This window comes from Polyergus mexicanus, unplaced genomic scaffold, assembly GCF_030449975.1.
Source record: "Polyergus mexicanus isolate NDT 795.1 unplaced genomic scaffold, iyPolMexi1.0 SCAF_2, whole genome shotgun sequence".
NCBI lineage: Eukaryota > Metazoa > Arthropoda > Insecta > Hymenoptera > Formicidae > Polyergus > Polyergus mexicanus.
In genome coordinates, this window is record NW_027223322.1 from 3616982 (window position 1) to 3633588 (window position 16607).

At 40.9% G+C, this 16607-nt stretch overlaps 2 protein-coding genes across 3 annotated transcripts; one reads left to right on the forward strand and one right to left on the reverse strand.

The window, feature by feature from the left end:
• Positions 1–557: 557 nt before the first annotated feature.
• LOC138944408 (transient receptor potential channel pyrexia) lies at positions 558–9755 on the reverse strand. 2 transcript variants are annotated; one of them, XR_011448754.1, is made up of 10 exons: positions 8536–9755; positions 8182–8434; positions 7800–8002; positions 7492–7713; positions 7044–7372; positions 6152–6407; positions 5419–5709; positions 5021–5292; positions 1780–4921; positions 558–923 (listed from the first exon to the last, which is right to left on the reverse strand). XR_011448754.1 is itself a non-coding variant. In XM_070315296.1 (9 exons), exons 1-9 carry the CDS (start codon positions 8923–8925, stop codon positions 4759–4761), a joined length of 2379 nt encoding a protein of 792 aa, XP_070171397.1. In that variant the 5' UTR covers positions 8926–9755; the 3' UTR covers positions 558–4758. The 2 variants fall into 2 exon arrangements, 1 of the variants encoding a protein (XP_070171397.1); XM_070315296.1 differs by having other exon boundaries at positions 558–4921.
• Positions 9756–10521: 766 nt separating this feature from the next.
• Positions 10522–16569, forward strand: LOC138944576 (cysteine-rich protein 1). Its single transcript, XM_070315401.1, has 3 exons — positions 10522–10666; positions 15033–15185; positions 15433–16569. Exons 1-3 carry the CDS (start codon positions 10627–10629, stop codon positions 15474–15476), a joined length of 237 nt encoding a protein of 78 aa, XP_070171502.1. The 5' UTR covers positions 10522–10626; the 3' UTR covers positions 15477–16569.
• The last annotated feature ends 38 nt before the right edge of the window (positions 16570–16607 follow it).

Here is a 16607-nt window from a genome sequence, read left to right on the forward strand (position 1 = left end):
GGAGCACGAGCGCGATAACGGCAAAGATAACTTAAGCGGCTAAGAAACAGAAATGCAAGCTTCAAAACTTGCGAGTTTCGTGAAGGATAATTTGAAGAGGACTTACCGAATACGGGGCTAAGATCGGATCTCGTCGACGCTTTTCCTGTCGTCGCGTAACTCCCGCCGGCGAGCGCGACTTTTTCCTGCAACACACGAGATGCACGCACTTAATACTCGATGTCCTACAGGGAGAGGTGGTGTGGTGTACGTATATATATATATATATATATTTTTTTTTTTTGGAAGAATATATACGAAAAAGGATGTCGCGAGTAACGAAGAGAGCGGAGATACACAATGGAGTGAAGGACGAGGGGGGAGAGGAGAACAAGGTGAGTGATTCTGTGACGCACCTCGGATTCGGTAAGGTCGATGAGGTCGCTCTTGTCCTCGGTGAGATTCTCCGAGGACGTCTTGTCCTCCTCGCCCTCATGCTTGTAGAGCTTGATCTCGTCCTCGGTGGCGAGCTCGTCGCCGCCGTCGCCGCTGCTGCTCACGTGCGGCATTATGGCGGGCACGCGAGCGACGGCCACCGTTTTCCCGGTTTTCTCTCGTAGTCCTTATCGACTCGGTCGCAGCGAGAAATGGGAAGAGGCGTGTCTACTCCCGTTTCGTCGACTCGGCGGCGTTCGAAGGAGATCCGGAGCCGCTGTCCCTTTTCGATCAACTTGAAACGACGCAACAATTTACTCGCACTTTGAACGAAATCCGAATTCACTCTGTGTTCACACTGCGTTCGATTACGATTGTGTCTCTCACTGTGCGCGACCCGAGCCAATTTCACACTGCTTGCAACGCGAGTTTCGAGGCAATTCCGTAGCACAGAAAAAACCCTTCACTGTCGATTGTCGATCGAGGCGCGACGAGGTTAGGCCGCACTACTTGAGAAGCGAGAAATGGACCCGTTGAAAGAAAGGACCCGGTACATGCCCGGTACACACCGGACAGCGGTAACTGCGACGCTACGCACTTGTGAGTCAGAAACACACTCCGCGCGGAGACAGGGCAACGTCTTACCGACGGAACGAGACGCACGATTCGCGCTTTTCGCGCGCGAGAGTTTAATTTCCGGTCGTCGTCGCCGGAGAAAGAGAGAGAGACAGAAGATGCGTGGGAAGATCGCCGCAATAAAGGCGCGAGGAGGAGCGTAGGACGAGAAAAGAGACAGATATATATATATATATAGAGAAGAAAAAGAGACGGTAGACGCGCACACAGAGGTAGGTAGGTGGTATATAAAAGGCAGACCGTATTTAACGCGCCGAGTTTACAGCGGAGCGAGGAGCGCGCTGTCCTTTTCGCTCGTCGTTACCGCTTCCTTCGCTTGCGTTTCTCTCTCCCCGTGGTGACGTTAGCCGCGTACGAAAACTCCTCAATACGCGCACCGCGACGACAGTCCGCGCGTACTAGCGTATCCGCACGCCAGAGACGGCGGCCGCGACGTTTCTGCGAGCGCGCGATGCTGCGATTCCGCGAGCGGGACACGACGCACGACAAGTGCGACGCTACGTTGATGATGACGACGACGACAAGTACGGCACTCTTGTTGTTGTTTTTGTTGCGAACGGTACACGCGCCGGGCGGCCATCGTGCCCGTATACGTGTTAACGAGCGACGTTCGCGAGAGATTGCGTCTTGTTCCCCCCGTGCTTGTATGTATATGTATATATATGTATGTATATATATGTGTATATATATATATATATATATACGTATATATTTAATTCTCTCTCTCACCGCGACTCCGAATGCCTCGACGCGCTCAACTTGAATACTCGGTGCCGACTGCCGGCGACGGTGAGCTCGAACGGGCGGCTCTCCCACGCGCCGACCAATCACGACGCCGGATTCACCGCGGCGGTTTCCCTCACCGACGCGCCATCTCGCTCCCCCGCGACGCCGCGCTCGGCCAGTCATGGCAGGCAAGGCGGCGAGCCGATCGCGACCGAGAGAGCCCGATCTCGCCCGATTCATTCCGGCGCCGTCTTCACTCCGATGCCACTGCGCGAACCTTGTGTTGTCGCGTTGTTATTATTGTCGTCGTCGTGTCGCGTTATTATTATCGTCGTTGATGAGAGAGAGGGAGAGAGAGAAAGAGGATCGCTCTTCTTTCCGCTCGCGGATGATGTTCCCGACGTCACTGCCAATGTGAGTGTCTACCTGCTTGAAGAATTATTTCGCATCTGGTGAAAGGTAGGAAAATCCAAACGACTCTTCTTTTTGTTTATTTATTTTCAAATGACGTAGCGGTCACGAGCATGCTCGTTGCCGGTTAACGCGTTTACTCGCCAGGCGTGTTAAAAATTTTCTTATCTCGCTGCGAAAAATCGAATCTCGATGCTCCTCTTATCGAATCGAAATTTATCGGATATGTATATAGTCGTGTGTATATTTATATATTCATTGCGAGCGAAAAGATGGCGGGGTCGCGACGAATTTATTCTCGAGGGCGCGAGCATTTGTGCTTCTATGGGCGAACGATGTGTGCGAAGGCCATTAGAGCAGGTGCACACGTGATTTCTTCATAGCGATCGAAGAACGCAGTAATTTATGATAATTTATGTATCCGCTACCGCCCGTTGTGCAACCAATTTCAGCGTTTAATTAATACATTCTCGAAGGGATAATTAACCCTATTGAACAAATTCGTAATATATGTGATTTCTTATTATCTTAAACAGCGTACACAAAGACTTGTAGTCTGTGAAGATAGGCGTTAGAATGGAAACTAAATTTCGCGCGCTATTGAAAAATTCACAAATTGATTTGCTCGAAAGAAAATATATTTTGTCAGAAACATTATGGGATCTCTCTTCACACATAGAGTGATTCTACCGAATCATTCTTTTCTGTTTTCATTTGCGACTTGCGTCCGCGATAAACGGGGAAGGAAGAGAATATTGTATCGTACATTTCCGCGTACTTTTATTCCGTAACTCGCGCGTCCGCGTTTCAAATACGTGAAAATTATGTACGAACCGAGAGGGAAAATGCCGAACAGCCCGTGTTTGCTCTGATATAAAAATCGAGAAAACAGCACCGTGTTCCCGAAATTACGACGACGATTCGATAATCGTCCTGTTGAAACGTATACAGAACCGCGATGTACGAAGCGAATTTAATACGTCATGAAAGCATATAAATTCGCATCGGCGCATGAGAGAGTCGCCTGCACTCGCGAGTCCCTTCAAGCGAGTTTTTTCGACTCCCGTTTTTCGCTCTATCGTTGTGCCCTTTTAAACCGTTGCCCAAACTAAATTTCAGCCGCATCACTGTGCGTATGTGTGCGTTTATATTTATGCGTGCGCAATCTTTTTATATTTAATAAATTTTTAATTAATCTACTGCACGAACTTTCCGAATGCAGCGAATCTATCATCTACAACATTACACGATCATTTTTGAAAACATTCTTATTATTTAAACCCCTCATTCTATTTCGCCTATTGTAATTTACTCTGCGCGCGATGAAATCGATTGTATCTTCATTATCACGAAACAGAATTTAAATGAAAAGTATTTATAAATATATATTCATATATAATTAGAGATAAAATGAAGTTTCGTAATATTATTCATGCGAATAGGTAATTTTTCTTTTCCGTATCATCGATACATAAATTTTACGTATAAAATTATCGCGACACGCCATAAAAAATTAAAAATACCAGAGATGAGTATACGGCAGCGAAATTGCACGGGGATTTTGCGGTGGGAATTTGCTGCCGCGATACGACGTGTGCCGTTGAAAAAAAGAGCGTGTACGCTGCATTTCTCAAATATACTTATCCGGCTTCTAATTTATGCTCCGTAATATTTTTCGGAGCCGGGCAATTCTCGGCCGTCGCTGCATATCGTCGGTTACTACGCGCGGCTATTTAGCAGCCGGATATATGGAGACGCAAACTCGCACACACGCACATCCGTACGAAAAACTGCCGGTTAAACGCATATATTCGTGGTCGAAAAAAAAAAGAGGAAAAAAAAGAGATCTTTAATACCGACGTATATATTCAGAGATACGGCTATACGCGTGTCGCGTTTGAGATTCTACGACGATCTAGTCCGCGTTTTTTACGTACTATCGTAAATATCATTAATTACCGCATAATTCAGCCTTATCGGTCATTACGCGTAAATCTTGCCCGATCGTCGCTAATTTCAGCAAAACCTCCTCTCCGAGCTCTTTATCTTTAGTGCCGCGACGCGAAACGTATCACGGGGCAATAAAGCGTGCGGGGCATCTACGCGTGCACAGCTGACAATGTGATTGGAATATAAAAATTTAGCGTCCCTTAAATCCCAAGCGGATTTAAATTCATTTTAAAATAATATATATCGACGCGTGGAAATGGGACGCGATTCTGCCGCTTGCGGTTGCGGAAACGCGAATCAGTTTCGTGGTGACATCTGTACGGCATTTCCGCGTGTCTCTATATTGAACCTCTTTATGGAGCTGAAAAGGCAAGATGGATCACTGACTTACCGTTATTCTTCGATGTTGCGTACACGCAATTGCGTTTCGCTTTTTTTTTTTGTATTTTTCTGTTATTCCCCTGTTATTGTAAAAAAAGCACTTGTTATATATTATACCGGCAAAATAAAGCGAGATTCTTCATCACATTCGATTTCATGATTATCAATAATAATGCCGCCGGGGCAGATTCATACACTGTTCGTTACACTGATGAATAATTGTAATGTCGCAGATGTACGCTATAAATTTACAGTCTTTCTTTTGAATCCGCGCCGTTTCGACGAGCTCCGGTTCGTTAAATTGCGATAAGAATTTATTTTCAATTCTCGAATTTGTTCCTCTAAATTGGATAATATGGAAATCAGCTTCGCGTCGCCAATCTCTACATTTTTACCCGTCAAACTGAAAAAATAATACGTCATTGCATTAGCGAGATTTAATTTCAATCTTGGATGTTAGAAGTACGAGATAATGTACTTTTATAAATTGCGTAATACATACTTATCATTCTTATTGAATGTCTTGGTGGCTAACAGAAATAAAGCTTCTATTAGATCGGCGGGAATCTTGGGAGGCGATTCCGTGAGATGATTCACTTGATGAAAATAATTTCCACGCGAGAAGAGTGTAATTTTTGTGGGAATGTCGCGTCTAGAGTGTAGAAGCATTCTTAAGTAAGGATGTAGCCAATTGCCGCGGAAGATTCTGTGTGACATCACTCTCTCCAAATGCGCGACAAACTCCGCTTGTTTCAATAATCGGCGTATATGACCCTGATACGACAATGTTAATGTATTTTTTTTTTTTTTTTTTAAGTAAAAGAGTCTAGGAAAGCGAGAAAGAGAGAGAGAGAGAGAGAGAGAGAGAGAGAGATTTTGATTCCTAAATTTTATTCCTACCTCCTTCTCGAGTCCTTGAATGTCGTTGACCGCCAGACCAATCATGAGGTTCATCAGGACGATACTGGCGAGTACGGTGAAGACGAAGAATACGATTCTGCTTGTGACCGGTAGGAAAGCATTCTTGCCGTTCTCGGCGGTGAACAGCTCCTCGTACTCGTATTCACCCATCATCATTACCACGGTCCTCACGATGGCCCTCCAGAAATCGCGAAACTGGTTGTTCCCGTGGAACAAAACGGCGAAGCTCAACGCGAATCCGACAATCAGGTAGCCGAACGCCAGGAGAACCTGAATGGGAGTAAAAAGCTCCGGATGCGCGTCATTATAATCGCGAGGGTGGCGTGCGGCAAGGGGATCTCGATGGGATGCGTATCGTCGACGCGCCGCGATCTTTCAGAGTTTGCACGTTCGTCTCCTCTTTTGTTTTTTAACCGTGTTTGTGATTGAAGAGCTCGTCATAGGAAGCGCGAGTCTCGAACGATAGAGTCCGGAGATCAACGATTATGCACAAAGATACGTCGAATCACGCGACTGGTTACATATTACAACATATTATGTGTGTAACATTTCTGCGTGTGCATAATAAATCAGCTTGCGCGGTAACTTTAGAAGATAACCAAATAATTTTGATAAATTTTTTATAAAAAATATAAATCTAATCATATTAGCTTTTATTCCGTGGAACATGAAAAATAATGCGCTGGCTATTTTTGCCAGCTATTCTACTAACCTTCAGAATATTCTTCAATACTCTGGAGAACATGAGCGCGTAATATCCCCACATTAGAACTCGGCCGATTAACAGCATCATTTGCAACCAGCTAAGCAATATTGCGATGCTGATGGAATGCAATACCCAGTGCACGCAGTGACGTGACTCAATTTCTTCTTTCGAATTCTTCGCGAACTCGCCCGCTATCGATGTCACTAAAGATAGCGTAGCGCATACGAATGACAACCATGTTTCGAATTCTCTCAAATAATGTCTGAAATGTTCGAAAACATATAATTGAATATAGATTAAGCTAAACATTCAAAACTGTAGACAAAAGATACCAAAATCGACGTACGATTTTATTTTTGTATTCTAGTTGAAGATGTAAAATAAAAATTTATACCTACAGATATTTTTATTAGAGATCATTTCCTATCAGACTCAGATATAAGACCACAGTTTTGATAATGACATTGTTTCAAATTATTTTTGTTTTTTTAGCAAATAATTTTAAATACTGAAAATTATAACCGTGAAAATCATGGTAAAAAGATAAAAATAAAATAAATTTAAAAATTCATAAACACATAGAATAAGATAAAGTTATTAAAGAGGATATTCTATTATTATCACTATTTAGAATATATAATTCGTGGAAAAGTAAGTCACAGAAAAATGAACATTTTTTTGAATTTTAAAATTTCTCGGTACAAGCTGGTTTAGCATGAACGAACAATAAATGCAAAAATATGAATTTCTCTAAAAAAAAAAAAAATTAATTAATTAACTAAACGAATCAAGCTTATACCAGTTTTAATAAAGTGCTGCGCTTAAAATTGCTGATAAATATATCGATTTTAAGATATCTTTTCTCTAGCAAATTTTAATTATTTAAACGCATATTTACTTGGGGTCTAGTAAAATTTGTATCATATTGTGAAATAGTAAAAAACAGGAACAGATCGCGAGAATTCTTCTAGCCACTACATGGTCAGTATCGTCCCGTACGAACATTATGGCATAGATCGAGAGGGAAATGACGAAGAACAAGTGTACGAGCACAAGACAGAAAAAGAGTATTCTTAATCTCGCCCACTTCAATCTGAGGAACGTCTCCACGAATGGATGCTGTAATATCGCCAGTTGCGTTATATTCGAAGCTGCGGCTATAACAGCCGTGACTACTGCCATTTGCATCTGGTGCTTCGGAGCCAATATACCAAAGTCGACAGTGATCTTTAACAGAAACGTTTCATTTATCGGAACTTAGTAACAGCAATATATTAAAGTAAGGGGATCGGGGACGGTGTATCTGTCACTATCCGCGTAAGAGTCCAATGTAAAGCAATTCTTACATTGTCATATGTCTCTAAAGAAGAATTATTTGTCGTTCGTACGCAAGAATCCAGAATTTCCGTTATAAAGGCCAATGGTCGCGGGATGTGAGCGAATATGGCATTAATGACGGTGATGCCGGTCTTCGTCGTCGCGGCTAAGTTAGCTCCATGTTCGATCAAGACCCGTACGCATTCGCGATGACCCCGGTAAGCTGCTCTATGAAGAGCCGTACGATTGATCTAAGCGAAGAGAAGCGAAGTGTCATGTCGGTGCAATTTCGTTTATTATTCTTAAAGCGAAGAAGAAAGCATCCGATGAAACCAACCTGATCGCGAGTGTCAATGTTATGAGATAGCATTGCTTCGAGTAGGATCATCAGGGTCTCCGTGCTCCCCGTACTCGCGACAATATGAAGCGGCGTGCTTCTACAACTTTTACACTTATACATCGGCCATGCGCCGTTCGACAATAATATCTTTGTCGCTTCTGCGCTGTCCAGCATCGCCGCGTGATGCAACGCCGTGGTACCTTGTTGGGGGAGTTGAGCGTGATTGTAAACTCGAACGATAGAGATATGGTATATACAGGTGTGTGACATTGTCGGGAGGTTTTTTTTCGTCACTGACGAATTTGCGGTCGAGCCGTATAACCGCGACGATGACACACAGCGCGATTCTTTTACGTAACGCTCGATTGACCAATAATACCCGTATCCGGATGAATAATGTTGACGAACACCTTCGCGGCGACTAGAATCTTGACTATCTCCACGAACTTAGTCATCTCCTTGAGGTCATCGCGATTCACGGCGCTTCCCGCCAAGAGCAACGGAGTGATGAGACGTTCGTCTTTAGCATTTACATCCGCGCCGTGTTCCACCAAAGCGCGCACAACGTCGGCGTGATTATTCTTTACCGCTTGGTGTAAGGGTGTCCTTCCCCAGCACACGGGTGACGGTAACTGAAACGACGAAAGAGAAGAAAGGCGAGAAAAAAATAACTTTTTTTCTTTCTTCGAATCGATCTGAACAAAATTTCGATAATCGTTCTCGCGATACGAACTTTTCCTCCAACGAAACAAGATTTTGTCAGCGAAATATATGGGATGTCCTTGGTGCACGAGTAGATCCCGGTTTTGGCATCGACGTATCCTCCTCGTTGGAGAATCCACTCCGTCACGTCGATGCTGCCGCGATGTGCCGCGTAATAAAGGGCGCTTCTGCCGATTTTATCCACGTCGTTTACGCGAGCACCCTTTTCGTAAAGTTGATCCAACAGATCTATCCTCCCTTGCCACGCGGCCACCTGCAGGGCCGTCACTTGGAGAGCACCCACCGGATGAATGTATTTATTTTGACTGTCGCGCGCCAAAATCTCGCTCGCTCCATCGAATTCGCCGTTCTCGATCGCCAACACGAGCGCGAGGCGATCCGGATCGCATCTCTTCATCATTTCTTCCTTCGTGTCGACGATGTGAATTAATCAGGGGCCCGCGATCCTCGTAACGCTCGCGAGCGACTGGCGCATAACGCGAACAATTAACGCGGGCATCTAATCGTTATCAAGCGGATGTGGCACTCGAAGCGGATGCATTTTAATATCGCATTAATTCGCGTTATATTCCGCCTAGCTCGTAAATAATCTAATTGACTTATAATTACGCGCGGACTCCGAGATGTATCCGATGTTCTTTTTTCTATGTTTACACACAGCCGCTATTACCGGATAAACATCTCGTATTCTATTAGCGTACGCGTACGATACGTGCACGCATCGCATCGCGAAAAGATAAAGATTAAACGTTGAATATCGAATTTTTACAGCGGCGAATAACTCGCGGCCCCGGATATTTGTATAAGCTCGTTAAAATAAATTCCAAAATTTACGGCGAAATTTTCCACATCGCCCTCCGGTTACGTGGGCGTAGTTACGCGGTGTCTCCTCCCCCGACCCAAATTCCGATAATTAATTAATTTCGCGGATATCGCGTTGCAGTTTTATGAGTAAATACCTTCGAAGCGAGTGCATTCCGCTGTTCGATACCTCTCGATATTTCCTATTCCGTTATATTCGCGCATAACGAACTATCGATCTGAATACTCGCGAACCTGCGTCGCGTCGCGCGGTTTTGATATCAAATTTGTTCGCGATAGAGCTAACGGGATTACTCACGTAGCGTGATGGAAGAAAGAAACGAACGCATCGAACGAAGCCAACTTCGAACCCCGTTCGTTACTAGTTTAGTATCTAGTACACGTACAGCGTCCTGGATTCTTCACATATTTTTTTTCTACTAGTTTTTCCATCAACTTATTGTTAAAATCGAGTTTATATAGTACATGTAAAAGCTGTTAATGTCTCGATATATTTCTTAAGCAACTATTCTTTTTTAATTGAATAAAGAATCCATTGATGAAAGAGAAGATGAATGAATAATATTTATTATAATCTTAGAAATTAATCCTTCGAGATATATAGGACTTGATTACAAAATGAAAAGTAAGAGAAAGAAGAAAGTAATAAATAAAAAATATATTTTATATATTTAGCAATACATTTTATATATATGCAATGTCTAGTAAGTGAAGGAAAACAAAAAATAAAAACAATTGATCTTATTTGATTTTATTTATATGCAATTTTAGATTCTCGATATTGATATAGAGAGTTGACATTAAAATTTACATTATATAATTGATGTCTGGAGCAAGCGAAGCCGATAAACGAATTGGTAGTTTCTGTTATAATTTCATGTCGAAGAAGTAACTGTAGAGAGCTGGAAGATTCTATCGGAATGAAATTTATTAATGTCAGCTGTTAAAGAATTCCATAAAGCAAACGGGGTACCCAAAACATCCTGTATGTATACGCACGGACGCGCGAAGATGCTCGCACACGGAATTGCATAACGACGCGAACACAGGTAACATTTGCCCTGCCGTTTAAAACACACGCGGTCACGGCCGAACTCTCGGTTTGTGCAGCCGTTAGCCTTAACACACGTTCACACGCTCAATCAACTGAAGAGAGCGTCGCGTTACCTTGCCGGGGCCTCTCAGGGCCAGTACGCGTCTGGCCACGCCGCTGAGAGCATCCTTCCGTTAGTTAGACGTATTAGTCTCGTCGAGCTAGGAGCCGGTAACACTTAACGAGATGCCGAATTGCCCAAAGTGCGACAAACCCGTGTACTTCGGTAAGATGACAATTGTATTATTGCGACTAGACAATTGTATTATTGCCAAGACGTCGAAACTGATATAATTTCGACAAATCGAAAATTTTCGATCCTACAAAGTGTATCTTGTGCCAGTCATCGTAGGTAAACGAAGATCATCTTATGCATTCGTAGTATCGAGAAATTTGATCTTGATGGAAATTATATCGAGTAAGGCTTTATTTGCAAACTTAATGTGACTCTTATGTTGTGGTCCTATATATTCCAACTATTTTTTTATATCATTCGCGTCTCTCTTTTCAAGAGTGGAAAAGTGAAAAAATTAAAATCGGCATAATTTTATTTGTAAAAATTTTTCTTCAGCACAGGCTGTTTTCTCGTAAACGCGATTACGTAATAAGTTGTTGTAGCGATCATTTATATAGCGAAGAGAAGAGATTATTGAATATCTCGCATTGATAAAGACGTAATATGATAATCACAATTTACGACTTCGTAAGCTGTGTGCGTCGCATAACGGCAAAGTTTAGAGCAATTAAAAGTACGTAGAGCATAAATTTTATTTGACATTATAACTATATATATGTATATTTATAAAATTTATCACACACATTATTATCATCATCTTCGCGAAAGATACAGTAGAAATCATACTTGGTATAAAACGGAACATAATATTGCAAAAAATTAATAGCTTAATTTGTATGTGTGTGTGTGCTATTTATATTTTATTTTATATAATGTTTATTTTTTCTTAAAGAAAGAGAGAGAGAGAGAGAGATCAATGTAATATAAAATACATATAAATCATAAATGTAAATAATATAAAATATTCTATTTCTCTCTCTCTCTCTCTCTCTCTCTCTCTCTCTCTCTTTCTATCTCTTTTTTTCCTTTTTTCTCTCCACCTCTCTCTTTTCTCTTTTTCTCTTTCTCTATCTATCTGTCTGTTTATCTCCGTATGTGTGTTTGAATTCATAAAATTTAAACAGTAGACAAAAAGGAATAGAATATCAGACGAACATAAATACTCGGAATGGTAAACGCACGGTGACGACATCAATGATATCATTAAACGGCCTCGAAATTCACCTCGGCAAATATTATGTCAGATCGTTTCATTGTATTCACAAGATTCGTGTTTACTACAAATAGATATAGTGTAAATGAATAATCCAATCAGTTTCTTTTCGAGTAAACTCAATCCGTAGTTGTAACAGAAGCTATACCTGGCGCGAGATTTGCATGAGATTAAGTTCGCGGCGTTTCGTAACGAGTGACTTTTACGCAGCATTCCTTCGATGCGCGATACGATTCGTTTTTTACATTCGGAAAATCGAACGACCGTTATCGACGATGATTTTCGAGAATGAGGAAGTGAACGGCCTCGAAACCTCTTTTAAACGCGCCACGTGATATTGCATTGTAACTTGTATCGTAATTAGTAATCGGCGAAACATTGCGCGTGTGATAACCGTTATCTATTAGTCCGAGTATGCACTTTGAAACGCGCGTAGTAATTCTGTTCGGCCACAGATAAACAATAGACGGATAGTTATTGTGCGCGTTCACCTGCAAAGTCCAAGGTTCCCCTCTTTAGATGCCAGAACTGATACATCCGCAAAGAAGTCGATATACATATATTTTCGATGCGCCTTCGTTTCGACGATGAACAAGGACACGAATCCGAGAATTCACGCGTGTCAGTTTAGCGACGTGCATTTTTAATCGAGCTCCTTTTCCTCGCAAGAACTTTTTTAAAGTCCCCGTTGATACTAATGGGATTGATTGCATTTTTCACGCGAACGAACGCGGGAAACGAATCGTCAAAACGATGATTTAGAAAAAAAGGAACACTCCTTTTCCGTATAAAACGCTCGAATGTGAGTTATCGGAATTCTTTCACGCTAGCAGTATTGAATTATATATTGCGCGCGTATTTGCATTTGCCAAATATATAACTTCTTTCGTATACAAAATTTTACATACATCGCAAAGAAAAAAAAAATATATATATATATATATATATATATATATATATATATATATATATACAATGTACACTAATTCAAAAAGAGAAACTGGAAAAAGGAGAAATCGTGACGCGAAATGCGACGGTAGGATAAGAGCAAGAAAACTGCATTGGGTAAAGTGCAACACACAACGATAAACTGTTCAGCCGTGAGGACAACACAAAGGAGGCGCGGTCGGTATATCGCGAGTGCAGGTACTAATAAGAACCACACAGACGCAGCATGAAACAGGTTTGCAGAAGAATAGCTAGGTCTCGTGATACGAAAAGGTAGAAGAAGAGAACCCGGTGAAGAGAGGAGTACTCGGTCGGGATTTCCCGCCGCAACTCCCGCTGCCGTTGGGAAGGAGAAGGGACCGGCGTGATGCGAGATCTCCGAGGGGTTTTCTGTGGTATCCCGAAGGGAAGAGGCACCACACGGGGTAGGGGGGAGATACGATGGTTTGAAAAGAAGCGAGCGTGGGCGGGGATCGCGGTGAAGGCAGGAGATGGTCTGGTCTCGGTCGACAAGATCGGGAGAGAGAGAAAGAAACGGCGCGACGTAAGGGCCGTGGTTGAAGGTTGAAGAGAGAATGACGTTCCGAGGGAACCTACGCAATCAGCGTAGCGGCGGCCGATTGTTTAGTTCCGTGGGCGCAACGATCCGCGCTCACGGCACTGTCCCTGCCTTTTCGCGCGCGGCGAATGTGCCGCTGACGATTATGCACCCGCTTCTCCGTCGCCAGATAATTAGGAGTTAATTAACTAATGGCCCTTTATGCGCGCACCCTTCTTCCCGCGATACACATCACGCGTGTTCTCTCTCTGTCTTTTGATTCCCCGCGTTTCTCTCCTCCAGCCATACGTTCGCCATATTCCTCATCCTCCACTGCATCTCGCGCTTTTACCGATGCATCCTTTCCTCCTCCCCGATTTGCACCCATATTGCGCTCTCGTCTCGTCATTTTCCAATTTCCCTCGCTGGCGCCACCGCCCTTTGTGCTCCTTCTTAGACACGGTGGAGCGTTTGAATGCAACCACCAGCTCGCTGCGGTTTTTTCTTGCCTCTTTTTATTTCTTTTTCTTTTTTTTTTCTTTTTCTTTTTCTTTTTCTTTTTTTGTCTCCCCCGCGAGGTTTGATACGCCCTAATGGCGTGGTACGCCGCGGAGGAAAGAAAAATCTGTCTTTTCGGCTTTCGTCGAATCTTTTGTCAAGTCGCCGGATACGTACGAGCATATTCAATAAATATTTTTATTAGAAGTCAATGAAATGTCAACTAGTAAGGTAAAACGGAATTTGTAAACTAAAACGGAAAATCGCGAAAATTGTTCCGCGACAAATCATATTATAAGCGGAGATTTATCTGTATTAATGTATTTAATTTCAAATACGATATTAATATATTTAATATTATCTAGATAACTGTAGAGAACTATTGAATAGCGATATATTTTTTCCCATTTAAAGAGAATGCACGTGATAAATTATTGTCTTTATACAAATATTTAAAATTGATAATCCAGAACAAATTTAGGATTAAAAATATACAGAACATACAACGTAAATAACAAAAGATGTTTTAATATCAAAACTACATCGTATAAAATTTTCAATGTCTCGAAGAATGTAATGTGAATACTTGTATCTTTTTTCCTTGTGTCACTTCATTTTTCTTTCCAACAATCCTATGGTAGCGAGGATGAATCTTTTGTATGCACATCCCGATGCAAAAAACAGAACTGAGGTATACGTATAATGTGATTCGTATACGAGGGAGGTTTAGGGATTTTTTTGGTATTTACGCGACGCGAAATCCTTTGTGAAATATGCTTGCAGAATGTTTTACTTTCGCGCCTTTAATAAGTAACGCATACCGATACATTCCCTCGAGACTTTGGCATTGGATTTTCTAATTATGAAAATTGCTAATGGAAAGATTCACGTCACCCGTTTCTCATTCTCACCATCCACGATTCAGACGATGTGTTCGATCCACTTGGGGCTTTAGATTTCGTTGGAAATAAACGATATAATACTGTTTTGGTTAAATCATTTTTTTTATTCAATGTTAATATTCTTTTCTTTCAGATCTCATATATTTTATTCCTCATATTGCAAATATATCAATTAAACAATATTACCGCCCAATATTCCATCATCCTTTGTCATTAACGTGTATCCACTAATTTCTATTTCCTTCACAGTGATTACTCTCGCGTTGGCAAACGCGCTTGAGAAGTGATACGCTAATGCGGTTTTCGCATTAATGTAGGAAGATAAAATTTAATATGGAAAGCGCGGCCAGTTCCACCGCGGTGAACCGCCTTTTACGTTACACCGAAACGCGCGTTAACATTCATCTTGTGTTGCAGCCGAGAGGAAGACATCCTTAGGCAAAGATTGGCACGGTTCGTGTTTACGCTGCGAGAAATGCAATAAGACCCTAACACCCGGGGGTCATGCCGAGCACGAAGGGAAACCCTATTGCAATCACCCTTGCTATGCAGCCCTGTTCGGTCCAGGAGGTAAATGGAAAGCTTCGTCTCGGCTTGAGCGCGTTGCGCTTCGTTTCCCCTAAAACTGCTTCATATTCAAAATCTTTCGCAGAATGTCGTGTCCTCTGCGCTTGATATATTAAATTAATATGTATCTCTCTCATCTTTATTCAATTCGTTTATATGCATATTTCGTCGCATTTTACACTGTTTTCTAATTAAATTCTTTTACGATATCCAGGAGCTTCGTCTAATGAAGCGATTATTATGATTACAGGTTTCGGACGTGGCGGTGCTGAAAGTTACGTTTACAATAAATAATATATAAATATAAAGGCAACAATATTTGTTTAAGTTAAAATACATAATATTGTACAATTTTGAACGCAAGGAGCAGATGTGCGGTTAAATATAAGATGTGATTATTCCGGTTATTTATATATACGTAAATATCTCATTTCTACAAGATATGTTTCGAGAATTTCTATGTGTTATTGAATATACTTTATAAGATATATTTAACGTATGTGAACTATATATATATAAGAATACAAAATTTTTATTTTGTATTTATATATAAATTCATATCTACACATTCGTCATTGATTAAAGCACCCTATAACGATAATACAGATCGAAGGCTGCACGCTCTGCGATTTACCAGGCTGCATAACGTCGATAAAGGAGAGATATTCGTTTACAGCTAAAGATACGTTACCATCAGAAAGGATTGAAAGATTGAAAATATTATAAAGAATTTTCATATAAAAATAGATATGCATTTATAATACAAAATTTTACTGTCTCTTATAAACTACGAAAATATTTTTTTCTAATTTTATTTCTTGCTACTATTGATATTTTCTGTACAGATATTTATGTGACTGTAAACAGATGTCGCTAAATGTATCTTTTCTCATCTCTTCAAATATATTTAATTATCTTTTATATTACAGTTTTAGAGATATAAATATCGAGCTCGATACGTATGTGAATCAAAACGATGTCTTTATACGCGTTATAAATAATTAGAGAGTGTATGAAAGTATGCATTTATATTTTGTTCATCTATCATAGCTATTGTAACTTTATTATATCCGATACAATTTTGTGATAAGATGAGAACTGATAATTTAACAATTTAACTTTATCTCTCTAATGTTTATCTCTTTTATAATATTATAGTAAAGGATAAAAAGTAATTTTTAAATAATTTTTCTTAAATTCTCTTTAATATCTAGACAGCTTATGGATTGAAGATATCGCTTTAGAAAAGGAGCCAACTATAATTATTTTTAAAAATGTTTTTACAGATACTTTTGATTTTTACAGCACAATCATTAGTCATTTAATCAAATCATTATATATATATAATATGTTTAATCTTGAAGTACATATATTTTACAATGTATCATGGAAAAAGATGAAGTTATAGATAATTAAACATATAAA